Below are 27,849 nucleotides of genomic sequence, written 5' to 3'. Positions count from 1 at the left end.
CCCCTTTCCTCCCTCCGCCATTTTCTTCTTCTGACGCGTGATCTTCTCCACCCGGTGTGTGTGGGGGGAGGGGGCGGTTTCTCATGGTGAATCCGGTGTGTGTGTGATGTACGTGATGAGGGCAAGGTGGTGCGCGGGAGGGAGGGAGGGAGGGAGTGATGTGTACGGCCCAGAAGAGCAAGTTGTTCGTGTATGAACAGCCAGGGCAGGCGTAGCACAAAACGTTGCATGAGTGAGTACAGGGCGACCCTCATCTTCACTTGGGTGCTGCAATTCCTGGCGGCACGTGTGCGAACCGAGCCCCGCAGTGCGACCTCGCTTCTCCTTGCTCACAGCATTCTTTCTCCCTTTCCCCCTTCCCTCCATGTCGTCTGGTGACGCGCCTACGCAGCTGTTCGCCCCACCCCACTCCCCGCCCACCACCTCTCCTCGCGTGACGCGCATACTCCTGTAGGTGTGTCTGGGGGGGAGGGAGGGGGGCCATACCGTCGCGACCGTCTCGCCTACGGCTTCCCATTCTCGACCCACTCACTCACCCACCCCTACTTCCCATCTCTTCAGAGCACCCGTTGTTTGCGCAACGGACACACGCACACACCTCTCTCTCTCCCCTCCCCCTCTCTCCACCACCACCACCCGTCAACGGTTTGCTTTTGACTCTCGCCGTCTTTCGTTGTTTTTCGGCCCGCACCTCTTAGACACACACGCCGACGCAGAGGCACGTGATGGCGTGTGAGCGTTGTCCTTGTTATCAGCGTACCATCACCATCTGCTGATGCGGCTTCCTCTATCGCCAGCTCGGTCTCTTCTGCCGCTTCCCTTTTTTTAGATTCCCGCACCCTCGCCGCTTGGTGCGTACACCGTGTGTGTGTGTGTACGCGTGTGCCTTCGTTAGAACTAGATCACGCTTAGCAGCAGCAGAAGCCCCATCGAACGCGTGGGCAACACAGACGTTGATTAGCAGACTCACACTATACGTGGCCTTGCCTTGCTTTGTTGTTGGGTCTTTGTTCCACTGTTTCTCCTGCTCCCTTCTCTTCACCGTGCCGATGCAGCAGCAGCAGCAGCAGCAGCGGTCTGTCAGTCCGCTCTCCTCCGTATCCGCGCCGAAGCCGCCTCCGCGGACGGGACAAGCTGACAGGAAAAACGACGGTGGCTGCGTGCCAAGCGCTGACGAGGAGCACGTGATACAGGCGAGCACGTACGCACTTTGGGAGCAGCTCTACGCGCCAGCTAGAGTTCCCCTCACCGTGGAGCGCCTCTTGTACCTCCGCCTGTCCGCGAAGGGCAACGGCGAGAGCAGCGATGCTCACGGCCACCAGTATGGTGCCGACGATCTGAAGTGGGCGAGGTCGCTCTTCGGAGAAGTTACCGCCCAGCTCGATGCCTCCGCTCCGTCAGCGTCGATGGCGCCGTCGACCGCACCCGCGGCAGCGGTTGCGCCAGGAGAGCAATCTCGCGGTGTTCCATCGAATGCGACTACGGCAGCGGCAACCGCAGCGTCTCTTCAGGAAAGCCAAGATGACAAGGAGGGGGACGAGCCACAGAGGGCCTGGAAAGGGAGTTTGCCTGACGTCACATCGAGCGTCGCTGCCTCACCCACCATGCAATGCACCTCCGCGGATGTGGAGCAGACGTCCCTTTCGACGCCGCTGCGCGTGCCACAGGCGTGCGCCAATGCCCAATCAGCCAGTGGTGTGGACAGCGGACGTGCCTCGGAGCTGCGGAGCGCCGCGACGACCTTTTCCCACCCTGACGCCATCATAGCATCGCCGTCTGTGTCCGCACCGTTGTCATCGGCGCAGCGCGGATCTGACAGCAACCGGGATGTCGACAATGGTGGCGGCCGCGGCAGCGCTGTTCTGTTGCAGCCCTCCCGAGGGTGTGCCCTGTCCGCCGCCTCGCCGCCTGACCTGGTACTCCTAGCCTCGACGTCGGACGTTTCGTTGTTATGCGACGCTGCGGCGGCGCCCATGAGTCTTGAGCAGGACAACAGCGCGAATCACATCGACGAGAACGAGGAGGCCGAACCCTTTGTCGACACGTGGTCGATGGAAGAGGCGGCACCGGCCGCCCCCGCGTTGCACATGCACACGCCATCCATGTCAGCAGACGCCGTGAGAACAGACAAGGAGGGCAGGTGCGATGGTACTGGACGTGATGCAGGCTGCAGTCCTCCGTTGGAGCATTCCGCTTGCAGGGGCGGTAATGGGGAGGGCCCCGGGGCAGTTGATGCTGAGCAGGCGCACACACTTGCGCAACAAGAGAAGGCGGTGGAGTCGTGCGGCACGTGGGAGAGTGCCACCGCCACGACCACACCCGTTCGGTTCGATCACCCCTACTGCCGCTACCGCAGCTGGCACGACACAGACCCGTCTGCAGAAGGGGGCGGTCGCAATGACGAAGAGGACGCAGAGCACGACGGAAGAGGTGAAGAGGACGGCAACGATGTTGGGTTCCTGTCCCTTGCCACCTCACCATCAGCTGGAGCTCCCGAGCAACGGCGCCCGTGCCCTGTGGTGGTCGCCACGACCGCCCTCGCCGTGTCAGCGCTGCCATGTAGCCTCACGAGAGATGAAGAGGGCAACTCTCACCTCGATTCGCCGATGCGTCACAGGCACACCACCAGGGTGTCAGCCTCGATGAGCCCGGTGGCGGACCCTAGCGGGCTCGTCTTCAGTCCACCGTGCCGGCAGCAGATGCGCCTGCGTCTACAGTGCTGTTGTTCCCGCCAAAGAAGCGTAGGAAGTGATGTGGAGTATCCGCCCCACACCCCGGCCCCTGGAGCGCCATCACAGCCGCCGCTGCCGCCCCCATCGTGCTGGTCGACACCACTCCCGCAAGAGCGGTGCCCACGTGACGCTCAGACCCCACCAGCGCAGCCAGCGCCTTCTGCAGCTGCGCAGCCGCCGGCCTCCCCGGCTCCCTCTCCGACCGATATGGCAGACAGCGGTGTGGGCGCCACGGATGAGCTCTGCGCTGGCAACCATGCAGCAGACACCGCCGTGATGGGCGATTCGCCACCGCAGGTGATTCACCGGAGCAAGGAGGAGGCTGTGGTGACAGTCTCCAGCATCAGCCAGGAAAGCCGTGCGAGTGCCGCTGCAGCCGCCAATGAAGACGACGCTGAGCCGCGGGCCGCCACGTCATTGGATTCGCCGGTGGATGCATCTTGCTCTGTGGAAGCCGGCGACGACGGCCAGTACAGGTGTGACAGCGGCTCGGTGGTGCCTGTTGCCGTTGGCGTCGAGGACGAGCGTGTTGGCGGCGATGATGAGGACGCGGAGGGAGATGCTGGGGAGCCGGCATCGGCGGTGTCCCTGTCGCCCCAGCGGCCTTCTCTCGAGTATCCTGCGCAACGGCGCGCTACAGCCGCACCGCGAGGTGTCCATGCTGAAGGCCATGCGGAGTGTGGCTCATCAAGCGTGGAAAAGGCGGCGCGTACGGCAAACCCTGTCCCTGCTTCCGTGGCTGATGCCTCGGTCGCCCCCTCCTCGCCCTCGACCTCCCCACCACCCCATGCCAGTCACGAGCCCTCCGACCCCTCAAAGCACGGGGAAGAGCCACCGCAGCGTCATCCGCACCCACCCCTGCCCGAGGATAGGGCAGCACGGCGCTCAGTCTCCAAGATGGACTTCCGGTGGGCTGACGAGGCCGATGATATTCTGCGCCGGCAGCAGCAGCGGCTTCACTCGCTGCAGGCAACGAGGACTGCCACGCTTGCCGGCGGTGATACGCGTTGCAGTCCGAGTACGAGTCGGTGCAGCCCAGGCGGCGGCCCTCGGCGCTACACATTGCTCTCTCAGGATGGCGAGACTGCCCACGGCAGCCAGGGTGGAAACGGCACAAGACTGGCACGGGTGTACGGCGGCTCAGAAGCGTCGCACAGCGTCTCGCCCCAGCCGCAGGACCCCAGAACGCACCACTACCCCGAAAGGGCGATGATGAGGCCAGAAGGCATGGGGGTGGAAGCGGTGGCGTCACACGTCGACGGAAGCCGTACTGTGACAGAGCAAGGGGACGTCGCACCCTCATCGCAGCGCGCCGGCGGAAGCGAAGCGTTGGCGTGCCTCGGCGTCAGTTGCAGTGGCGAAGGACGTGCAGCCATTGCGCTTGCTTCGGCGTCCTCCTCCACGCCACCGACGGCTCCCCTCCGCCAGCCACCACTGGCATCCGTAGCCGAAGCAACAGCGGCAGATGACGCGTCCATGCCGCGCATGGATCAACTGCATCAACCGCAACAGCAGCAGCCGTCGTCTCACCACGCTGGCACTAAGCGACTGCGTAAGAACCACGGCGGCGATGACGGCCGCAGCGACGCAGTGCGTCCTCGACGCTCGCCGGCGCCGTCGTCTGTGCCAGTGTCTAGTCACACGGTGACGAAGCGGAAAAAGAGCGACTGCACCGGCGGCGCTCAGTCAACCGAGCGCCGACACCGCGCTGACGACCGTGTTCGCAGACGCCAGAACTTTCGAGGAGACACGGCCACGGAAAAGACAACGAGGCCGATGTTAAGCGCCTCGCCGGCGAATATCTTTGCGCTTCCGCGTACCATATCTGTGGATCCTGGGGCATCCATTGCCGCTCCGTTGTTCACCACGGCGGCCTCGCTTGCAGCCCCATCGCTGTCGCTGCTGCGTCCACGTGCGGGGAACTGTGTCAGCGATCCCCCATCAGCTGCTCAGGCACAGAAAAGCGCGAAGGGAAAGTCGACTCATGTCGGCCTTGCATCACTCCCCATCATCCCTGCGGCCTCGCCGCCACGCGAGAATGCAAGCGGCAGCAGCGCACACAAGGCTGCGCAATGTGCGGCGCGCTGCACGCCCTCCCTCGAGGCCACGGGCAAACGGCGAGACCAAGTACAACGGCAGCAGTAGTGCGCAGAGAAGGGAGAGAGTGTGCAAGGTATCGGAACACTGCAGGAGCTCTGCCCGTAAACGCGGAGAAACCGGCATGGCTGACCTGTTGCTGTTGTCTCTGCCGCATCTGTCTGTGTGTGTGTGTGTGTGTGTGTGTGGTTGATGGCGCTGCGTTGCTCAAGCGGCTGCCTCTCTCTCCCTCTCCCTCAGCGTGTATGGTGTGCGTGCTGTATAGCATGGTCGGCACTGCCCACACACGTGCCGCAGAGGCGCACACACCTGCAACCGAAGAACACATACACTCCAACAGCGCTGTGTATCTCTCGGTAGATACCATGTACACAAACATATGTATGTATATACACACATGTATCCTTCTTGTTCTGGAGGACACGGTGTGTGTGCGTGTGTTTGTGCATGTGTTTGTGGGTGTGTTGAGGGGGAGAGGGGTGCTCCACGTGCGCGTTCTCTCTTCCCCTCACTGTGGTGCGGCGGCTCCTCCCCATGTCATCCTCTCCCCCACCCAACTTGCTCTCGTGCTGTGCACGTGTGTGCGTGAATGTGAACTCTACGGCGAGCAGATCTCGCGCCGCGTGCAGGTTGATAGACAGCAGAACACGCAAGTCCACCCCAAGACGCCGCAGAGAAGGCACAGCGGGGGAAGTGCCTTCCCGTTCGTCAGACAGCCCCTTCCGCGTGATGTCCCTCCGCTTCCTCACCACCGCCCACCTACACTCTTCTCTCCCCTCTGCTCACATGAACACGCCATCACACACACACACACACTTCTGTGTCAGTACTACGGCAAGCGCCCTTCTCCGCCTCACCACCCATCGGTGAAGTATGTCTATCTCTTCTCCCAGCGGCAACAACCACGGCGGCAACGCGCCGCCGCCGCCGCTAACGCCGGAGGAGAAGGCCGCCCGCGACGCACGGCTGCAGCGCGAGCATGAGTCGTACATCCGCGGTATTGCAACGATGCGCTCGCTGCCGCGGCTTCGGTCCACCATTGCCGGCGCTGGCGGCAAGACGAACACCAACACACGTATTGCAGAGGAGCGTGAAGAGGTGCGGCAGCAGCACCTCCGCGCCGCGGCCGCCGCAGCAGCGGAGCTGCAGCAACGTCGTCAGGTCCATCAGGAGAAGGTCAAGAAACTAGAAAGCATACAGGCGAAGAAGCGCAACCGCCGCGCCGCCAAAAGGGGGAAGAAGAAGCAGCGGCTCGAGGAGAAGCTGCGCAGCAGGCTGGACTCGGACTCAGATGCGAGCTCAGACGGCTCTGCTTTATCATCGTCAGCGTCCGCATCGTCGTCAAGCGACTCGGACGGCGATGGCGAGGATGCGTAAAGGTGTGGCACGTTATTTTCTGCACACACACACGCACGCACGCACGCACATGCATACATACTTCGGAGAAAGGGGTCGAGTGCGCGTGTTTATGGCGGTGCATGTGTCGGCCTCCCCCCCCCCCACCCTTCCCTCTCCTCCCGTCGCCTTGGCGCTGAGAAGTGGCGATGCTGAGGAGAGGAGAGGACTTATCGCGCATCGCCGCACGCGTCCTGTGCACAGGTACCGCTTAAGGGAGACATGCAGCACTGGACAACGGTGCCCCATGTCGCAGCATTGCTCTGTCCTGTGAGTGCCTCTGTGTATCCCACTGTGTGCGTGCAGCACTAGAAACCGTCGCGCGCGTGTTTCACCTCAACAGCTGACAAGACTCGAAGATACACAAACACACGCGCGTGCGCCCATCGATGTGGGCACGCCTCTCCGAGGCCCTGCGACAGTGCCGCCCGTTGAGCGTGGGCTGGCAGACACACACACACACGTGTTCTTATGCTTCAGGATGTGGCCGAGCACCTTTCTTTCTCGCTCCCCGAAGCCACATCAACTCCCTCTCCCTCCCTCCCACTCTCCCTCTGCGTGTGTGTGAGTGTGTTGGTGAAGTCTTTCATGCATGTGTGCACGTGGTGTTCGTGGCTGAAACCGCACACGTGTGCCCACCGCACACGCCCACGCCTGCACAACCGTCGTTTGCCCCACCGCGCATCTTCCCTCGCTCTTCACCTCACAGTTGTCCGTGCCTCCAGCAACTCAGGCAGCTCGACCCCTCCCCCCTCACCCCCGTCTCTCCTGTCTCCAACAGGCCTGCGCGCGCTTACCTGTGTGTCTGTGGATCGGCGGTGGTGGGTTCATGTGAGGGCACTTGCACAAGGCACGACATGGACATAGTCGACGCGTGCCTCTCCCCATTCAGCCCTCCTCCCTACCCACCCCCACCCACACACACTCCCCCCTCAACACGCAGACAGCACTCAGTGGCGCAGTCTCATATACATCTATGTGTTGATATACGACTAAACATACACTCACACGCACAGCCACGCACGCACGCACCCATACAAGGCGGACGGAGAGAGACGTACACACACACACGTGCAGGCCCAGTCACGCGTGTTCTTCGCTCACACACTTTGCGCCCCCCCTCTCTCGCACATACATACACGCACATACACGTTACCCCCTCTCCCCCTCCCTTGTCGACGCCGTCGGTGCCACAGTGTGCCGCCGCCGCTGCTGCTGCTGCTGCTTCGTGGTTGGTTGGTTTATCTTATACCCACCCCATCCGTCCTGCTGCTGCTGCTGCTGCGTGTCGCCATCAACCCCCCCCCCCTCCCCCCTCCCCTTCCCTCCCCCCTCCTGCTCTCGCTCACTCACTTTTCCCTTATTCTGTGGTTCGCCACCACACCTTCTCCCATCCGTTCATTCATTCTTCTGCCCCGATCGCTGCGACGGGCGAGAGGCGCTCCCGCTGCAGTGGCGACACGTCTGCGGGCAGTCACCGTCTCGCTGGCGTCGACAGCCCTTCCCTTCCCTTCCCTCGAGCTGAAACTCCAACGCAGCGGCACACCACAGAGCGTGCAGCATGACGAAGCTGGCGCATGTGTGTCTTGTAGCACTCGCCGGCTACGCCCTGGCTGGTCTTGTCGCCACCTATTTCCTCGTGCGCTTCCGCCGCCTGCCTTGCGTTCGGGAGGTGCAGCCGTGGTACTGCGTTGCGCACTACATGTGTTATGGAGGTTTTCTCGCCTACTTCATGACCGCCGGGTCGATGCGACGTTGCCGCGGCAGTCAGGACATTGGTCAACGGACGGCCTCCCTATGGGGTGCCTCCTCGCAGCTGCTGCCGCGATGGGCAATGACGTCAGGCGGCGAGTCGCCGCCACGTCTCGACTGGGCACAGCCAGCTGCGCAATCCTCGTCAGCGTCGAGAGTGTGGCAAGTGTGTGTGCTGCTAGGTCAGGAGGTGCTCGATGCTTTCTTGAGCCCTTGGACAGAAGTTGTACCACCGTCGCCCTCACCGGTGGCGGCAACAAGGATGGTGCGTCTTTACGGCATCTACGAGCCTCTCCTGCAGACCATCACCGCGACGGCGTTCTTCAGCAGCTTCGCCCTGCTGTGCAACGCACAATGGCGCTACGCAGTGATGGGCACCGCTGAACAGCATCCCAGCCTCTGGAGGGCCATCGTGGACGTCACCACCACCACAGCTACGGCAACAGCGTTGGCGGGAGCGACCGACGAGGTGAGCAAGGACGCCGCCTCCATCCTCGATGGAACAGGCAGCTACGCCGCTGCCGCCGTAGCCTCTCTGTCGCCTCCCAGGTGCCGAGGCTCCATCGTGGCACCTCGAATTCTTCTCCAGCAATCCCTCGCGGTGCAGCGTCGGCGTTCAACACGTGCGCCCGCGTACGCCAATCGTGCCCGCGATCGTGGTGATAGTACCCAATGCAACCTCGCAGACAGCGGCGACCTTCCCGACACCGTCCACGCCAAGCACACGAGGCGTGATACTGGCGGCCACGAGGCAACGGCCGCGGCGGCGGCGAGCATGGACGACGTCCTTGTGGAGGATACAACGCCTAGAGGCAGCCGGCGCAAGTCCTGGCGGCGCAGCTTACGTCCTGCCGGACTGCAACAGCAGCACCAGAAGCGAAGCCCATCTTCTATCGACGAGGACTACGATGACATCGACGACGATGACGAAACGCTGTGGAATAGCGTGGAGCCCGGCAGCCAGGCCAGCCACATCCCCTTCTCGTCCGCCTTCAGAGATAACGAGGACCCGTCAAGCACCGGCAGCGGCCTGTGGCGTCGACTGCTGCGCTGCTCCGGGCGGCGCCTGTGGTCTTTCCATGCTTGGGCGTGCGAGGAGGGACAGGAACGTACCAGCCGACACGGGCGCACTGGCGATGGTGGTAGGGGCCGCTCGTCTCGTGAACGGCACCGTCACCTCCAGCACTTGCGCCAGCGGCTGCTCGCCGCTTTCTGGCTGAGCGACGCCGTGATGGTTCTCCTAACATTCCTCTTGTTTGCTCTGCTAGCGGTGGCCCGCGTCGCCGTCGCCGTGGCGGCGACGTCCGCCCTGGCAGCTGTAGAAGCGTCAACAACGCCAGGGAGTTCTGGGCTGGTGCGTGGAAGACGTGGAGTTCAACGACTGCCCACAGCCACTGCAGTCGCAGCAGCCGTCCCATGCCCCACAGAGGGCTTTGTCGGGGTAGCTGGGCTGCTACTCCTCGCTGCGGAGCGGGTACTTGTGGGCCGTTGGATGAAACTACCCGGGCAGCTTCTTGCCACGGTGTCTGAAGCCGCAGCGGCTGCGTCAGTCACAACGCCCGCCGCTCGCAGAGGCTCTGTCGCCGCACGCCAGCAGCGACTTCGGCCGCGTGTGTCGTGTCGCACCTGGCAGAGGTCAGGCAGCAGCGCATTCCGCGGCAGCCTTGATCTCTCGCACCTTCCGTCCACTGGCCAACTGCACGGTAGGGAGACGGCAGGATCTACCGCGATAAGCGCAACCGCAACAGCGGCACTGGCGTCGATGACGCCAGTGCCGTTCCACTTTCGGCATGTGTTGACGGTAGCTCTACTCCTGCTGATGCTGCAGCTTTATTCAGACGCCGCGTGGGCGTGGGCGGCGGCGGTGCTGCTTACGACGGGGAGTGCGGTAGCCAACCTCGTCGACGCCGTCGCGGATCCGCTGCGTTGGGTGTCCACCGAGTATCGCCGTCTTTTGTGTCGCACGTGGTGGGAACTCTTCTTCTCAGTTTCTTTTACACCGCCCTCGCTCGAATCCGTGAACGCGCAGGGGCAGCACGTGACAAGGTCCAGGCCGGCAGCGACACCGGGGTCGCTCGGTGGACTGGGTTGGCCAGCGACGGTGAGCAGGGAGCTGCTGATGAACCGGGGCAACAGCGTCGGCATGGCAGTCAGCGGCACCGTGATGCCGCCGTTTGGCAGTCGTCTCCGTCGCCACTCCATCGCCCATCGAAGTGCGCGCCTAATGAAGGCTGGCGGAGGCACATGCCCGCCGTGGATGGTGCGCCGTCTCGGGGCCTCCTTCGCCGGCACAGCCCTTGGCTCCGCCCCTTCTCTACCCCCTCCCTCAGCTGTGACGACAACAGCGACGACGTGGGGAGAAGGCGCAACAAGCGTCGTTGCGGGCGAAGACCGGGAAGACGATGGGCTCCTCGGCGGCGACGCACCAGGCTCACACGGCGCAGCTGGAGGCGGCGCGGCCGCGGTGACGGCCATCTCGCCTATGGAGTTCTGGCACAGTGTGGCGGCGAAGGTGCTGCAGCAGTTTGGCAAAGCCACGGGCGAAGCGGCGGATGCGGCGGAGCTTGGCAGCAGCAGTCCACGCGCTCTTGGCGGTGCAGAAGACGTGAACGGCGTCGGTGTTGTTCCCACTGTCACCGCCGCCTTTCTACGCTTGATGCCGGGCGTCAATCCTTTGGCGATGCATTCACCGACGCCGAGTTTAGGGCACTTGAGCTCCGCGCCTGCCCGCTTCACACGCGAGAACCTAAAGGGATCAATGCTGTTGACGCTGCCGACCGTCGCACGCGTGGGCGGGAAGGCCGAGGCAGTGGAGCTGGAGATGCGAGAACGGCTGCTCGCGATGGAGCGCGAGGAGCTCCGGCGTGGGGAGAGGGCGATGCAGGCACGGCGACTGTCTGCCTCGGACACGACGACAGCCGCCCCAACCCTTTCTGGCGAGAACGAGGAGGAGTTGCACTCCGGGAATCACGACGACGGTGCTGGGGCTCTTGAGACGGCAAGCGAAGCCCAGCAGCAGCACTCGGTCACGCAAGATGGATGGCTTTCGCGGGCGCTGGCAACTGTGGTGCCCAGCCTCGCTGCGACGCACTGCAGCTGTGAGGACGACGGTGTGCCGACATCGTCACCGTCGACACAGCTCGACTCCACCCCGACGGTGCTGAGCGTGTCCGTCAACGAGAGCCTATCGCTCAGCTCCTCGTCAACGTGTGCGTGGATGAACGAAGAGGAAACCTTTGCGCGCTTCCTGGACTGCGTCCGCCGCGACGGCGACAACACGTACGCCTTGCAGAGTTTACTGGCGGTTTACGGCCACACCTATGGGCATCGGGTGGACGCCAAAGGGCGCGGCGCCTTGCACTACGCAGCCATGGGAGGGTTTGTGCAGGGGGCGATCTTTCTCAGCCGCATCGGCGCTGAGCCGAACGTGCTGGACAAGGCCGGCTACGCGCCGCTGCACTACGCAGTGCTCTACCGCACCGAAGTCCACACGTCGCCGCACATCACGGCCGAGTCGCCGAGCGCAGCCGCGCAAGGGGCTCGACATGTCGTAGGCATACCTACTGTGGAAACCACTGCCGTGCAAGCTGCCGCGCAGGTGACAAGGCGCCGGCGACACAACCAGCAGCAGCGACTAAAGTGGGTGCAAGCACAGTTGCAGGCCGCCTACTCGGCCGGCAGCGACGCACCTAGTGGAGTGGAAGGCTGTGACAGCAACCTCTGGAGCCCACCGGAGACGGCCCCCACAGACAGCAGCACGACGGCGCGCGTGAAGAGAGGAAGAGAGACCCCCCTGTGCACCAGGAGCGACCCGGTGACCACACGTGCGCCTGGCAAGCCGTGCGCTGTCTCGCCGCCCCAAATCGTCACCCCGTCATCGCAGCGGCCGCCGTCGTCGATGGGCGTCGGTAACGCGGCCGCTGGAAGCACAAGCAGCGCCATGCGTGGCCCGAGCCGAACGGCGATCCCAGCCACAACCACGGCTGTTCCGGCGGCGGCGGCAGCAGCAGCAGCAGCTGTCGCGGAACCGGAGGAGGGGCACTGGTACGGCATGGTAGGTGCACTGGTGCGTCTCGGGGCGCACGTCGACCTCCCCACCACAAAGGGCCTGACAGCGCTGCACCTGGCCGTGATGCAGGGGTCCGTTGGGCTCGTCAACACGCTGCTGCGCGAAGGCGCGAACCCGCTGCTGGGGCTCGAGCTAGAGACACGGTCACTCGCCTCCATGGTCAACGCGGCCTCGTGTTGTGAGAGCGCCAATGAAAACACTGAAGTCCTCGTGAAAGGCGCCGGCAAGACCGCTGCGCTGTGCAGCTCTGCCGGGCAGCCCAACAACAAGGGAAGGGACACAACCTTTCTCGTGCCGAGCGAGAAGGACAACTCGCGCACGGCACTGGGGGACGCCAGTGGCTCTCTTGCAGCCTTCACGCGGCGCTGTGAGTGGGTGGACATGCACATCACCAATGCCGGCAACCCCATCACCAATGGGCACTGCAAGTCGCCTCTACTGCTTGCCGTAGAGCTGGACGCCGATTTGGCAGTGGCCAGTATGCTGCACTGCATCGCCTTGCAGGCCACCACGGCCCGGGTGGTGGCCGGACTTTCACAGAGTATGGCGGCTGCACCACGTATGCCCGAACGGCCGCCGCCAGTGCTGCTGGCGGCACCGCCAGGAGCCGCCTCTCTAGTCGCGATGGTATCCGTGGCGCCGGACTCCCTGGCGTCGCTGCCCGTCCCCGCCCCCTCTGGTGATCTCCCCACATTTCCTGCACCGCGAGCCCGCGCCTTTGCGACGTCGACGGCGCATCCGCTGGCTGACAACGGCGCAGGAACGGTCGCCACGCCGCTTCCGTCGCTGATATCGGCAGCCGCCGCCGCCGTATGTGCCAGCTCTAGCAGCGCCAATATCCACCCGCCAGGTCGGCTGATGTCTCCGCACACGCCTGGTATCGCGGATACTAGCGTCTCCTCAAGCGCCACCACTACTGCCACGGCCGCCATACCCGATTCGCCATCCACGAAAACTTGGTGGGAGCGGTGCTGCCTCCACGACTTCAACCCCGTGCACATCGCCTTGGTCCTTGGCAACGCGCAGGTGACACGGGTTCTGCTTCTGCGGTGGTGCTACGCCGAGGATGTCGCGCACGGCCGTGACGCCGCCGCGGCTCCGCACAAGTCCGTGAGAGATGCAGAGAAACTGGACGGAAGGATGCGCGAGTCGAGCTCGAGCGAACCGCGAACGACCACTAGCGCGACGACGGTGCCGCCGTTGCTGTTCTCTCAGGCCACGGCGGTACCCGACGTTACAACTAGTACCCTACTGGACTTCGCCAGTGGTGCGAACATCAGCTTCCATGTGGACAGGTTAGCGGCGGAGCAGCAACAGCAGCAGCCAGTGCTGGCGCACGTCGCAGTCCCCCTCTCTGAGAAGGCTGACAGATATTCACGGTATACAAGTGTGAGTGGCGAAGCAGCAGCAGCAGCAACCGCGCCCACCGAGACCCTCCTCGTCCCCTCCACCGGCCCCGCCGCCTTCTGGGCGCGACCGCTGCACCTGAACCTATTCCACCTTGCGGCCGTGGGCGATTCGACGGAGTGCCTTGCGTACGTGCTGCGCTGGCGTGGCGCGCCAGACTACGTTCCGTGTGCGCTGGACGACGTCTTTGAGAAGGAGCAGCGCGCTGAAAGTCCCCAGCGAGAGTCAGCGACGGCGACGCAGGACGCGTATCAACGTCGTCGACAGCAGAGGCGGCTACGCGCCTATCAAAGTAGCCAAGCTGCTTTCGACCTCGCTGGGGTGGCCGAGTTCTTGGCCGTGGCGGCGGCGACTACCGAGCCGAATGCGCCCAATACGGAGGAGTGCGTCTTCCCTGCAGATGCGGGCAGCAGCAGGGGCAACAGCAGCAGCAGCAGCAGCAGCAGCAGCAGCGCACCCTGGGTCAACCTCATGATGGCGAGCGGTGGAGGTGCGGCTGCCGCGGAAGGAGCAGCTCTGCTGGAAAAGATTGTTGAACTAGACGATGTCTTCAGGTCGCCCTCCTCACCGCCGGCTGCCGCCGCGACGCGTGAGGTTGTCGCAGGCGTCGAGGCGGCACTGCAACGGTCGCTGGAGCCGTCCTCGACGGACTCAAGCAGAACAGGCACCACCGAGATGGTGTTCAAGTGTGACACTGACGCGGTTGCCTCCAGCTCCACCTCGGACATCTTCAGCCACACGTGGAGCAGTGCCAGGTTGTCTGCTGAGTTCAACGAGGCCGCCAACGCGGCAGCGGCGCCGGCAACCCCGCCGCGAGAACGACGCATGCGAGCACACCAGCAGGGCTTCGTGCGCGCTCTTGTCACGCTACTGCAGAGCAACAGTTGCGTCGACGCGGTGCGGCGTCGGGTGCGCAAGACGGTGTTCGGCAGCGCTACCTTTCGAAAGACGACGTCACCCCGGCCTGCCAACTCGCGTTGTCAGTCATCGCAGCGGCCCCGCATGGACGGAGATGACGAGGACGGCGACGGCAGCAACGACAGCACCGTGATGGCGAAGACTTGCTTTGGTTCTATCGCCGCAGCTGCGGCGCTGCACACGAGCATGGCCGTCTGCTACGCAACCATGGGCCACCCCCCTCGCCGCCGCAAGAGAGGTGAGTGCGGTAGCGAGGAGGACACTTACAACTCCAGTTCGTGCAGCAGCAGCAGCAGCAGCAGCAGCAACAGCAACCACGACAACGCGCAGTGCCGCATTGTTGAGGCCCACGGTGCACCCGGAGAGCTGTACCGGCGAGCTAAGGGTGAGGAAGCGGAACGACCTCGCCGCCTGCGCCAGCAGCGCGCCCGCGCCTTCGTTTTGGCGGTAGCGAAGCTGCGCCACTGCATTGCTGGCGTCCCAATCGACATCACCCACCTCGCGGCGGTGGAGACAGCGGTGGATCGGGCCTGCGCGCAAATGGCCTCCGCCAGTGCCCGTCGCGCCCTGCAGCAAGCGCTGCTGATCGTGGCTCGGCGCCTGCAGAACCAGCACCGTCGTGCGCAGTTCGTCGCGGGACTCCGTTGTGTCGCAGCAGCCGCGACGACAGTGATGGAGGCTGCGACCGTCCAGGACGATGGACAGGCGTCTCGCGCAGAGAGTGATGACGAGTCGACATCCATCACCACGGTTTCGGCCACCGTGGAGGTGTCAACGGGCGACGTCGGTGCCAACCGGAACAGCGCCAGCGCCGGTCAGAGTCAGTCTCTCGTCAGCAGTCGCAGTCGAAGCACCCAGGCGGACAGGGCCATGGAAGCAGCCCACCACCACCACCGCCGCCGCCGCTGCTCATCTCCGTCCTGCCCTTCTCCGGACTCGCCATCCGAGCTGTCCTACTACAGCTCCCCTCACTCAGCCATGACCACTACTACGACAACAATGCGCGGGTCTTCCCCGGCTGCGCCGGATGAGCGCACCTCGGCTTCCGCGAGTGACGAGAAGAGGTCTCTCCGACGTAGGCAGCAGAGCACGTTGTGGCTTCTGCGCACAGTGAGTGCGGAACTCGACGCTCTCGACGCACGCGGGCTGACCCCGCTGCACTACGCCATCGCCAACCAGAACGCGGGCATGGTGTACCTGCTCTGCGCCTACGGTGCCACGTTCATCTTCGCGTCGGAGCAGACGGCGGCGTATTTGGTGGGGCGCTCGACAGAGGTGGTCGCTGCCGCGGCCGCAGCTGAGCGCCGCACTGACGGATGCGACATGGTGACCTTAGTTGCATCCGATATCCAGCCTGCTGCAAGCCGGGAGAAGCTGCAGAGCACCACGGCCCCCACTGACTCCACGTCAACGGACGCCCTTTCGTCCTTGGGAGAGCGCTACTATGCGCAGCTGACACCATCAACGCAGGAGGCGCTGCGACGGGCCGCCAAGGCAGGCAGTGCGGAGTATCTTCTCTGGATGCCGACCCAGGAGGACCGCGAGACAGAGCGGCAGCACCAGACGCTTCTCTCCACGCTGCCCATGTCTGAAGCGAGGGATGCGGCACGCACCAACTCCCAGCACTCAGTGCCGCCACTTGCGCCTCACGCGGTGTTGTCGCCCGCTGCCCCGACCACCACTGTCATGAGCGCCGCTGCTGCTGACAGATATTCGCCGGAAAACGCCCAACGTCACTCGACATCACCTGTGATGGCGCCCATCTCCTGCTTGACGACCGCCTCGCAGCGGCCCACAACGATGGCCGCTACCCTGACGGTGGCACTGGGCATCAGCGACGCCGATGTTGCGACACGCGCCACGGCAACGCCGCCCGATGCTTCTCTGAGCGCTGAGGAACCACTTGCTAAGGCCTCAGCGATGACGGGCGGCGTGAAGGACGGCGGTGACGGCGGGGATGCGCTGGACGTACAACTTCAGACACACCTTATCCACCAGGATATCAAAACAGTGCAGTCCATCATCGCAGGCAAAGCTAGCGGCAGCGGCGAAGACCTTGCCGCCTGCTTGCACCCGCCTCCTCAGCGACTGCGACCCGGCCCCAATGCGGACGTGAGCCTGGATGAAGCCAAGGCCGGGGCGACAGCGGCAGCAAACTTGATGGCAGGAAGGTTTTTTAAGCAAGACGTCACCCGAGAAACATCACTGCAGTCCAACGCGTCGTCGTCCACAGCCGCGATGCGCACACCAGCGGCTGCGACTTCCGTTGGCGCTGACGGCGCGAGCTCCACAGGGGGGGTCAAGGAGCGTACACAGGGTGTGCGTGGCGCGGCTGTGGAGTACACGCTGCTGGAGCCGCACGATGTGTTCCTCACGCACGTCGTGCGCAACCCAGCCAAGGCGGAAAGTATCATGCGCGCGGCCATGGAAGGGACAGCGCTGCGCTCCTTGTTTCTCGCCTCCATCGTCTCGGAGAGGCAGTCCGTAGCGGGGTGCGGGGGAGCGAGCCATCATCTGTGCTCACCGGTGTCAGCAAGTCGATCGTCGTATGGGAAGGGCGATGGATGCTAACTTGGTGTTTTGTGCTTGCCCCATGACTCTTGTCCTTGCCGAGCGCTGCAATGGCGCACACACACACACACACACACGCACACACATCCCCCTCTCCGAGGAGATGGCGAGGCACGAAGTGGGGCAGCGGCAACAAGATGAAGCTCGTGTGGATGAGCTGCCTCACGCGACAGCCTCTGCCGCTCTCTCAACGCACTGGGCACACCATGGGCAGCAGCGGCGACACCCGGGAGGAGTATGGGAAAAGGGATGGGTAGGGGGAGGGAGCACTGCTGAGCCGTTCACTTGCGCGCATGCGCACCTTCATGAACCTGTTTTCTGTTCAACCGTCATTGATCAACCACCACGACCACCTCCGCACTGACGCTCTCACCACTCGCGCGCTCGCCCGCTCTTCGCGACGCAAGCTGACGCCGTTTACGTTCTCCTCCTCCTCCGAAACGCTCTGAGCCTGCCTGCGTGGGGACTTGTGTATACACCGTGCCCTTGAGACCACCACCAACGCCTCCTCACTCGCAAGAGCAGCTGCAGAGCCGCGACGACGTCGAAGCGAATCGCCAGAGCCCTCACGAAACTTTCACAGCATACACACCACGATGAGCTGGCTCAACCGCAAGCGTCCGACGACGCCCCTCTACATCCCCGACCCGCGTCGCACATCCATCGTGTCTGTCTTCACGTCTCCGGAGCCCGTGCTCAGCGCGCTGCTGATGGTCGTAAGCTGCTACTTTCTCACGGTAGTCACCGGGAGCACGTCGCTAGACGGCCCCGAGGGTCTCTGGCAGGCGTTTGGTCGAAAAAGTCGTGCCCGCATGCAGAGCCGCGAGTCGGAGCTGCTGCCCAATCCTCCGCTCGCGATTAGCTTCGACATGCTCATCGCGGTGTTGTGTGTCTTCGCCTCGAATAGCTTCCTCGCCGCGTGCAGCCGGGTCTTGGCGAAGGAGCAACGTCGCGTCGAGGACGAGGCGGAGGCGGAGTGGCTGGCGGCCATCTCGAACCCGGAGACGCGCCATGAGCAGCTCGCGAAAGATGCACAGGCGCTCGCTGAAAAGGTGAAGTTCTGGCAAGAGAACGACGAGCGCCGCAAGGCTGGCCAGACTGCGCGCCGCGAGCGCATCAAGAAGCTCGACGTCATGGCCGATGAAGTGATGACGAACATCATCGTCATCGTCTCCGTCGCTGTGAGCGTCGGGGCTGCCTACGCTATCCTCCTGCAGCCGCCGAACCAAGTCCGCGGTCTCGGCATGGCCGGGATGCTAGTGGTGCTCATTGGCGGCCTGATCGTGTGCGGGCTTGACCGCTACATCAGCAGCATGCGCCACTACTGCAACTACGTGAATTTATTCTGCATCCTCTCGCTGCTGGTGCTGGCCGCCCGCGCGAGCGTGTTGGCAGAGTGAGCACCGGCGTATGGTGCTTGCCTAATCTCTGCAGCTGTGATGCCTTGGGGAGGGGAGGGGGTGTGGATGCGCTGACGCCTCTGATGCGCTGATAGGCACAGCCGTGATACCAGCAGCAGTGGCCCACTCACCCACTCCTTACCTGCATGCCCTCTTGCGACTATCCTCTCCTCTGCTCGGACAGCGTGGCAGCTGCGATGCGCACGTCCGCTCAGCAGACGGAGCGCTTAGGCGCATCGCCTCACCAGGTCACCACACCGACTGGGACCACCACAGTCAAGCATGTCGGGTACACCGAGTCCGGCAACAGGCGAATGCAAGCGTCGTCTCGCACGGCGTGAGAGGTGAGGGGTGGACGGCGCAGCAGAGCCCCTGAAAGACAGAAGAGGCGACGGTCCTGGCAGCTTCCCACGCCGGAAGACGGACAGCCACGTTGTCAGCTTGGTTGCCGTGGTGATGTGCGCATGATGCACACGGCGAGCGTGCACCCAGCCGGCACACTGTCTCCGAGAACTGTCGGGTGTAGACGTGGAGGGAGTAGTCCTTCGTTGTAAGGCTCAGGGGGTGGGGGTGAGGTCCCCCCACACACACCCACGCAGCTGTGCCGGGCCGCGGCACTCGGGGCTAGAGCGCGCGGAGGTGCTGATGGTGGGGAGCTCGAGGCCGCAGTCCTGCAGAAGAAAAAACGTTTGTCGAAGGGTAAGTGGGGACGGGGTGGCATGTGGGCGAGTACGCCGGCGATGGCGCGCGCGTGCGCGAGCGAGAGTCGCCAGATGACGCGTGACCAGCACCAACACAGAGGATGCACATTGCTCTTCTCTCTCCCAGCTCCTGCATGCGTAACCGAGGTGGGACCGCAGCGTCCGCCTCTGATGGTGAGAAGCTGATGGAGTGATGGGTAAGCCGGCAGACGTCCTCCCTCTCCTCCCCCCCCCACGTGAGCGCGTGTGTGTGTGTGTGTGCGAGGGAGAGGACGGCGGTGGCGGCGGCACGGAGGTGTGCGGGGAAAGTGGCAAGAACACGCCTCAGCAGCGAAACAGACGGTCATCTGTCGGTGGATACCGTCACGCGCTCGCGCTCTCGCTCTCTCGAGCGCGCACCACCCCTCCCTTTCCCATGTCCCTTCTCTTCGCCAGCGGCGCACGCACCTCCGCAAGCAGCGCCGCTGGCAAGGTCGGCTTGTCTCGCCTTGCCTTTGTTTCGCGTTTTTCTTTCCTTCCGCGCGAGTGATGGTGAGCTGGATGACAAGATACTGCATGGACTCGCTCCCGCACAACCGGTGCGTGAACCTATAGCCTCTCCCCCTCTCCTCCTCCTCCTCCTCCTCCTCCCCCCTTGATGCTAGGTCTCTGCTCACGCTCACGCACGAGCAGCTCGCACAGCCGCACACCAACCCAAACAGCCACCATCCACCTCCTCCGGCGTGGCGCTCAGCCGCAAGCGACCTATCGATAAAAGTTCGAGTGTGCAGAAGCGTGAAGATGCCAGGCCCCGGTCTTCTGTCCGATGGCTGGTTCCGTGAAGAGAGCACCATGTGGCCCGGCCAGGCACAGGGGCTCAAGGTGGAGAAGGTTCTGTATGACGAACCCACCGAGTTCCAGCACTTGACGGTGTTCGAGTCCGACCCGAGCGGGCCGTGGGGCACCGTCATGACCCTCGACGGCGCCATCCAGCTCACGGACTACGACGAGTTTGTGTACCATGAGATGCTTGCGAACCTGTCGCTGACGTGCCACCACAAGCCGGAGCGCGTGCTTATTATCGGCGGCGGCGATGGCGGTGTCGTGCGCGAGGTGTTGCGCCACAAGAGCGAGAAGGACGGCACTGTGCAGTCCGTCGAGCTCGTTGACATTGACGGCGCTGTGATTCAACAGAGCAAGATGTACTTCCCACAGATCGCCTGCGGCTTCGCGAACCCGTGCGTGACGGCGACCGTTGGGGACGGGGCCGCCTTCGTGAAGAACGCGCCGGATAGCGTGTACGATGTCATCATCATCGACACGACGGACCCGAAGGGGCCGGCGTCGGAGCTGTTTGGCGCGGACTTCTACGCGAACGTGCTCCGCATCCTGCGGCCGGGCGGCGTCGTGTGCAACCAGGGCGAGTCTATCTGGCTGCACCGCCCGTTGATAGAGAAGATGATGAGCTTCCTGAAGAAGGATATTGGCTTTTCCACGGTCAAGTACGCAATGATCTACATCCCGACCTACCCATGCGGCAGCATCGGCACGCTGGTCTGCGCCAAGTCAGCAGACACGGACGTGACGGTGCCCCTGAGGCCGGTGGAGTCGCTCGGGTTCGCCGACCAGCTCAAGTATTACAGCAGCGACATGCATAAGGCGGCCTTCGTGCTGCCGCGCTTCGCGGCTCACCTGAACGAGTAGAGGAGGGGAGGAGCCTCTGGCTCGGCGGCGGGATTGGGGGGGATATGAAGCGTTAAAAGGCTCAGTGTCGATGCGCTGCGCACTCGCCTGCCGCCTGCGACAGCTTCAGCCCGCCCTCTGTACCTCCGCTGCGCACTCCATCACTAGGGGACCACCAGCGGCAACCACACACACACACACAGAGACACAGACACACACATACACACACACACCCCTTCCGGCCTCTCCCTTAACCTCCCACGTCATCGTCCTTTTTTTTCCGCACATTAACTATACTTTAGTCGTTCTAAGCCCCCCCCTCCCCTCTGTGTGTGTGTGTACCGGCGCGTTGCTTGCACGAGGATGCGGGGGAAGTGCATGGCTGCGGGGCAGAAAGATGGGAGGAGGTCACCCACCGATACGCACCTACACCGTACACGACTGCGCCCCGTTCGTTGAAGGGGGAGAGAGGGGCGGCGGCGGCGGCGGCGGTTTTGTTTCCTATTGTCTATGGTTTCACTTGAGTCGCGCCGCCGACACGGCATCGCTCGCCATGCCGCCTACATGGTGGTGTGCGTTGATATAGGCAGCGATGCGTGCGTGGGTGAACGTTGGCCACCGCCAATCTCGCCCCGGCCCCCCCCCTTACAAGCAGAGGAACTGTACGACGTTGATCGCATCGTAACATCAAGCGAAGCAAGGATCACCGCCAGCGCACACCGTGGGAAAAAGAGGAAGAGGTGTGTATCACTGCGCACGCGCATCCTACCGTGAGGTGGCGCACGCGTGCGCCACCTGCTCATGCGGCCTCGAGCGTGCGAACAGAGGAAGTTTGAGAGAGCTGTGAGCCCCACCTATGGCACTCTTCCGCTGCTGCTGCTCTCTCCATCCCTCAACCTAGCTAACCTTCCGCCTTCACCATTCTTTCTCTCGGCTGCTGCTCCCGAAACTACTCATGATCGTCGTGATGGCAGGTGTAGATAGTGTGGCGACAGGCGTCCGAGTCTTTGCCACAACAAGATTCACCGTCGTAGCACGCCCCCCCCACCGCCTTTCTTTTACACGGCAGTATCGACGACACGCTGGCGTGGACGTACGTACACTTGCGCCCCCCCCCCGAGTTTGTGTCTCTGTGTCTGTGTGCTTTCCCATCCAGCACCAGGCAAGGTATTTTATTGAGTCCTCCGCAGCCACTATCGTCGTTTCCCTTGTCCTCGTTCCCTTACCGTTTCGTGGCGACGCGCACGTCCTCTCGCCCCCTCCCCTCCCCCCCCCCCAGCCCGCGCAGCGTCCATGTGATGGTGCTTGCCTGCGAGCGTGCGCACTTGCGTTCTTCTTCCGTTGTTATGGCTGTTGTGTGTTGCTTGTCTTGTCTTTTCCTCTGGCCTTCACGCCTATCGACGGACGCGCTATCACACCACCACCACCACCACCACCACCGCACACGCGAACTGCCCTGCCGCCTGTGTGGGCGTGTGCGCCTCGCCCCCCGCCCCCCTCTCTCTCTCTCTCCGCCCTTCGTGCGCACACACTCCCAGAGAAACGCGCCCACGACGGAAGAAGACTCGCCAGCAGCATCAGCAGCATCATCAGCAGCATCAGCAGCATCATCAGCAGCAGCATCTGCATCATCAGCATCAGCAGCATCATCAGCAGCATCATCAGCAGCATCATCATCAGCATCAGCAGCAGCATCTGCATCATCATCATCATCATCAGCAGCAGCAGCAGCATCTGCATCATCATCATCATCATCAGCAGCAGCGGCAGCGGCAGCGGTACTTCTCGTGTGTCATCGCACACTGCGTCCGGCTTGCACGCGCGCACGATGTCCTCACACGTGCACACACACCTTTGAACTCTCCTGCTCGTTCTCTTCCTCTTCGCTTGCTGTGATCTCCCCGACTCCTCAGCCCCCGCTGGTTGGTGGTGGTCGCGGCGTAAGAATGTTTGGCGGGACAGTCGGCGGTGGTGGCGGCGGCGCTGGCGACGGCGTTCCGCTCATCACGCGCCTTCTCCTGCTTCGTGCCACGGTGCACTTTGGTCTGTCGGCGTCTGCTCCCTCGACGTCCTCGGCAGGCGTGGCGGCTCCCATGCTGCCAAAACTGTCCATCGTCTCGCACTACGCGCAAGGGCCGCCGCTGACGTTGACGTCATCGCTGCGGCCAGCCACAGCCACACCAAAAGAAGCGGCGCATTTTCTGGAAGCACATCCCTCACTACACGGCTTGCTCAGCGCCCTTGCCGCTGACCGCCTGGCACAGCAGGTAAGGCTGCGCCAGCTGCAGACCTACGTCGTGCGGACATCTGTGAAGCTTACGCGGACAGTAACGCTGGCCTCCTCGGCCGAGGTCGCTCCCGTATCGCGCAGCGGCAGCAGCAGAGGCATGGATAGTAGCCAGCTGCAAGGTGTTGTGGCAGCCGCAACGGCGAACTTCGTCGAGGACGTGGCATGGTGCAGCACGGTCACGCCGCACAGCCCGCAGCTGAACCCGTGGTGCCTCCTGCCTGTCGCTGCGGAGGGCTGCTACTTGACATTGCCATCATCGCAGTTCGTGCAGTGGTGCGAGCAGCAGGCGGTGCGCTGCTGTGCGGGGGAAGGCACCGCATCGTCTGTCGAGCCCGACGCTCGCGGTGGTCCGATGCGGTACAACGACATTGTGCACTACGCAGACACCGGTGAGGATGGTGGCTACATACACGGCTACGCGTTCATTCTGGAGGGTGACGTCTTCAGCGGCGGCGGCGGAGTGAGCGATGCCGCCGCCGCCGCGGCGAAAGCTGCAATGGACAGTCAGCGCTCGGACGCCTCGTTGCGTGACGACAGCGACGAGGAGGCCAGCGTGCTTCTCTGGTGTGTGCTGAGTGATGCGCCGGTGTTCAACTTCATGCGCGCCATCACGCACGAGGCGGTGGCGGCCATGAGCTACGTCGCTCAGCGGCAGTACCGTGAGCACGTCGCATCCACGGAGTCGGCGTCAGCCAGCGCCGCCCTCCCCCACAGCATCTACACGGCGCTCCTCGACGACGCGATACAGGAGGAGGTTGTGCTGCCGCTGGCGAAGGAGCTGCTTCTCTCTGGCTCTGCCAGCAGTCGCACGTTGCCCGGGGACACCTTCACCGTGCAGCTGGCGCTCACAAGCAGCAGTGGTGGCGCCGTCGCATCACATCCACTCGCGTCGTCTACCTCGAATCCGTTGACCTTCTCCCGCCCCCTCGACTTGCTTTACCCCTACGCCGACGTGCCGTTGTCGCTCCTTTTTCTGAGCTTCAACGAAGACGCCTTGCGCGTGTTGCAGTCGCTCCTGATGCAGGAGGAGCGGGTGGTGGTGCTCGGCGCCACCCCGCAGCACGCGTCTGCGTGTGTCGTCAGCTTGCTGGCGCTGCTGAGCCCGCTCACGTGGGTGTCCCCGCTCGTCCCATACCTTCCGCCGCATCTGGCCGCTGTGACGGGGCTGCTGCAGACCCTACTGAACCCCCCCTTTACGCAGCAGCAGCAGCCGAAAGTTTCGTCAGGTAAGCCGCCTGCCGCAGTCCTACCCTCGCAGCGGACAGAGAGCAGCGGATTTCTAGTCGGCAGCACCGCAGCCATTCAGCCCTATCTTATCCTCCTCTCCTCTGTCTCACCAGGCGAGACAGGCGTGAGCGCCGCCGGCGACGGTGGCAGCGGCAGCGGCAAGCGCGCGTTGCGGACTTGGATTGCCGACGCTCGAACCGGCTGCGTTGGTGTATGCCCGCAGGAGCCAGTAGCGCGGTTCTCGGAGTCCGATTCTCCGACATCGACCGACCCGTCGGGCGGGTCGGCGGCAACGGCGGCGGCGGCTAGCAGCAGCAGCAGCAGCGCCGTGAACGCTTGGGCGACTCGCGCGCACGTGAATCCCTGTCGAATCGTGTCGCACAACGGCGAGGAAGATGAGAGCCGCCGCGCCGTCGATCTTTACGGCGCCGTTCGTAGAAGCCTGCACGCCGTGGCGAAGTCGAACGTTATGGACGCAGCAGCGCTGGACCTCCTGCCTGCCTTCAGCGACAACCTGCGAGACCAGCTGCGCCGCGTGGTGAGCGTTGATAAGCGCCGTCTATTCCGGCACAGCCTGGAGGCGGTGGCACAGCACACGCAGGCCCGACTACAGGATCTTGAGTCGCTGGCGGCGCGCCTGGCACGAGGACTGCGACAGGCCATCACGACCGCCGGCACCGGTACCAACATGTCCTTCGAGAGCACGCCCAACGACACCTTAGCAAATCGTAGCATCTACAGCGACGCCGAAGAGGGCGATGGTGAGCTCACAGCGACGCGCACCGGCGATGACGACGGCGACGACACTGCTTCGCTCCGCTCCATCACGGAGGCCTTCACACGATCCTTCTCCAAGTCCTTCGCCGGTGGCCCCGCGTCTTTAGCGACGTCCTTCGCTCCTCCCCCTGTCCCGCAGTTCCCGGCGCTGTCCTTTAGCGAGGTTTGGCAGATCCAGGCTGGTGTGTTCGACTACATGGTGAGTCGTTTCACAGGGGCGTACCGCCGAGGGTTGTCCGCGACGACCCTCGGCAGCGGTGGCGCTGGCGGAGGTGGACAGCGTCGCGCCACGGCCATTGAGTTGTCTGTGTTCTTGGTGCCCGGTATGGACCAGCACCACGCACTGGCAGAGCGCGTCGCCCACACGCACATGTTCAAGCAGTTCGAGTGCGCGGTCTTGGCTGCGGAGCAGGTGGGGCTGCGTCGCGTCTTCTCCGGCGCTGCACCAGCGCGCGTGGGCAAGGAGCAGGCCTCTCAGCATCACGGCAGCGGCAAGAAAGGCCATCCGCTCCTGGCCAACGTCCGCTACCTGGCACTGTTTGCTCTCCTGTGTAGTCGTGCGCGTCTGCACTACGCGGAGCTGTACGCCGACATGGTCTCCGTGGACGCGGTCGGGCTCGTGTACGCTTCTGTGGTCACGCAGTGGTTCGCGAACCGGCCGGGGCCCTCATCGGCGGTGAGCGTGCCGCGTGCCATCCGGCTTCTCGCGGGCGGCTACAACGGCGCTGAGGAAGGCGCGGTTGCCGCCGCAAAGCGTGCGGCCTACAATGGGGGTGGTTCTGGGGTGTATGGCCACGGCAACGATGGTGGCGGTGGCGGTGGCAGCTTTCGCGTATTTTTTTCGAAGGTCGCGAAGGTGATGAAGCATGGCTACGCCGCCAACGTACGCTCGCGTGGACTGCACACGGCTTACCTCCCCGCTGCCATCGCCTGCCTGCACACCTTTTGCGTTCCGCTTTTTTCGGATCTGCCAGTGGCCCGACAGTCATTCGCTGTCACATCACACTTGGAGAAACCCTCGATGGAGAGCAGCAGCGGAGAAGCAGGTGGTGCTGCCAGTGACCGTCGCGGCCGGCACCTCCACCACCGTCACCGCACTGTCCAAGCATTCCTCAAGACCTGTATGCCTCCACCGCAGCGGATGAAGTATGCCCGGCAGCAGCAGCAGCAGCAGCACATCGCACTCGACATGGACTTCACGCTGCATGACTGTGTCAACGTGGTGCGAGTGGCAGGTCTCGGCAGTGGCGGCTACAACGTCCCTGAGGCCGGCGCCCACAGCGGAGGAAGGACGTATGTGAGTGGGCAGAGGATCGAGTCGGAGGTGTTCGACCCCGCCGCCAGCACCGGCGCTGACCCGGACGGCGGTCGGGATAAGACCAGCATCAGCGCCGATGAACAGCAGCGTGATCGGGATCTGCAAGCCATGTCGAAAGCGTCTCTCTACATCTGTCATGCCCTACCGCTCGACATTGTGCACAGGTTCGACGCGTACGGGCCGCTACTGCGTCCTGCCGCACCAGGCGAGGCAGAAACCTCATCAGCGAGCGCCGGCGGGGACGCTCTGAACGCCGGGTCCGCAGCGGCCTACTTGCTAGTAGGGCGCCTGTGCCCGTCGTGCATGAACATGTGGCGCGAGGTTGAGGCTCGTGCGGTGCGCGCCGTATTGGAACAGTCGCTCTCGCAAGTAGCGAAGCCACCCGCGTCTGCTGCGTCGTCTTCCGCCTCGTTTGCGCAGCCGCGACTGCTGCCACCATCGAGAGCCGAGAAGCCTGCGGAGACGTCGGTCCCACAAGACTCTCTGTATTCGCTTCCCGCGCCAGAGCAGGCAACAGCCCCGCCGCCGTCGGTGTGGAGCGCCTTCACCAGCGGCGTCCCGCAGGACTACCCCTCTGTGAGCCCCGTCATGCCGGATCGAGGCCCTGGTGGAGGTGCGCAGCAACACCAAGCACCACCCGTGCGTGCCTTTACGGCAACCTCGGCGTCGCACCACCGCGACGTGTGGGACTCGTGGGGCGTCCAGACACCATCGGCGATGGTGAGCGTGCAGCCAGCCCCAGTGCAGGCAACGGCAGCTGAGAGACCACAGACACACGTCGCCGACAGCGTCGACAGTGGCAGTGCGGGTGGCGTGTGGAGTACCGGTGCACCACTTGGACCTCCAGTGATGCTAGGTGGGATGGAAACAACACCGCCATGCATCAGCGGCGCATTCTCGCCGACGCCCGCTGCCGCCGTGGCGCCGGCACCTCGCGGCGTAATGGACAGCCTCTTCGCCGGCACGGCGACGCACTCGACGGCGTACGCAGCGGCAGCGGGGAATGTCAGCCAGCAGCAACCGACGGCGGCTTCTCGACCACATACCCTTGACAGCTTCTTCTAGCGGAAAATAAAGAAGGGTATGCGCGCATGAGAAGCCGTTGTGCGGAAGGGGTTCACGTGGTGTGGAGGCCGTGTACGGTGGGACCTGCATGGCCACGTACGAGTGTCTCTGACTTGGCGTTCAACTGTGTATCATCTATATCTCCGCCGCTTCCCCCACCCCACCCCACCCCCACTCACTCACTCCCTCTGCCACACACTCTTCACGCGTTGCGCACTGGCGCCCACCAGGCGCCCGATGTCCTGCAAGCGAGTCCGACGATGCGCAAGACGTGCGACAGGCACCAAGTTGTCTTCGACCTTTACCGCATGCCATTCCTGCCGGAGGGGGCGTGTACGCATCCTCTCTCCTCCTCCCTCCCTCCCTGCCTGCCTGCCTAACCCGCCGATGGACGCTCGACGGACGCGCGACAGCGTGGTAGCAGCTTTCCATCGCACTTCAACAGTACGCACGCATACTGCCAGCAGC

General features: G+C 63.8%; 6 protein-coding genes across 6 annotated transcripts; all 6 read left to right on the top strand.

Annotated features, from left to right (window-relative positions):
• Nucleotides 1-1,049: 1,049 nt before the first annotated feature.
• LMXM_04_0620 (hypothetical protein) lies at nucleotides 1,050-4,877 on the top strand (the record flags this gene model as incomplete). The annotated part of the gene is made up of 1 exon (XM_003871780.1): nucleotides 1,050-4,877. One exon carries the CDS (start codon nucleotides 1,050-1,052, stop codon nucleotides 4,875-4,877), a length of 3,828 nt encoding a protein of 1,275 aa, XP_003871829.1.
• Nucleotides 4,878-5,702: 825 nt separating this feature from the next.
• Nucleotides 5,703-6,206, top strand: LMXM_04_0610 (conserved hypothetical protein; the record flags this gene model as incomplete). Its single annotated transcript, XM_003871779.1, has 1 exon — nucleotides 5,703-6,206. The coding sequence occupies one exon, from the start codon at nucleotides 5,703-5,705 to the stop codon at nucleotides 6,204-6,206; it is 504 nt and encodes a 167-aa protein (XP_003871828.1).
• A 1,720-nt stretch (nucleotides 6,207-7,926) lies between these two features.
• Nucleotides 7,927-16,941, top strand: LMXM_04_0600 (hypothetical protein; the record flags this gene model as incomplete). Its single annotated transcript, XM_003871778.1, has 1 exon — nucleotides 7,927-16,941. The coding sequence occupies one exon, from the start codon at nucleotides 7,927-7,929 to the stop codon at nucleotides 16,939-16,941; it is 9,015 nt and encodes a 3,004-aa protein (XP_003871827.1).
• A 710-nt stretch (nucleotides 16,942-17,651) lies between these two features.
• LMXM_04_0590 (hypothetical protein) lies at nucleotides 17,652-18,341 on the top strand (the record flags this gene model as incomplete). Its single annotated transcript, XM_003871777.1, has 1 exon — nucleotides 17,652-18,341. The coding sequence occupies one exon, from the start codon at nucleotides 17,652-17,654 to the stop codon at nucleotides 18,339-18,341; it is 690 nt and encodes a 229-aa protein (XP_003871826.1).
• Nucleotides 18,342-19,873: 1,532 nt separating this feature from the next.
• LMXM_04_0580 (putative spermidine synthase) lies at nucleotides 19,874-20,725 on the top strand (the record flags this gene model as incomplete). The annotated part of the gene is made up of 1 exon (XM_003871776.1): nucleotides 19,874-20,725. The coding sequence occupies one exon, from the start codon at nucleotides 19,874-19,876 to the stop codon at nucleotides 20,723-20,725; it is 852 nt and encodes a 283-aa protein (XP_003871825.1).
• A 2,072-nt stretch (nucleotides 20,726-22,797) lies between these two features.
• On the top strand, nucleotides 22,798-27,381 carry LMXM_04_0570 (conserved hypothetical protein; the record flags this gene model as incomplete). The annotated part of the gene is made up of 1 exon (XM_003871775.1): nucleotides 22,798-27,381. One exon carries the CDS (start codon nucleotides 22,798-22,800, stop codon nucleotides 27,379-27,381), a length of 4,584 nt encoding a protein of 1,527 aa, XP_003871824.1.
• Between the last annotated feature and the right edge of the window lie 468 nt (nucleotides 27,382-27,849).

Source organism: Leishmania mexicana, chromosome 4, assembly GCF_000234665.1.
Source record: "Leishmania mexicana MHOM/GT/2001/U1103 complete genome, chromosome 4".
Taxonomy (NCBI): domain Eukaryota; phylum Euglenozoa; class Kinetoplastea; order Trypanosomatida; family Trypanosomatidae; genus Leishmania; species Leishmania mexicana.
This window is presented reverse-complemented; position numbering and strand designations above follow the sequence as displayed.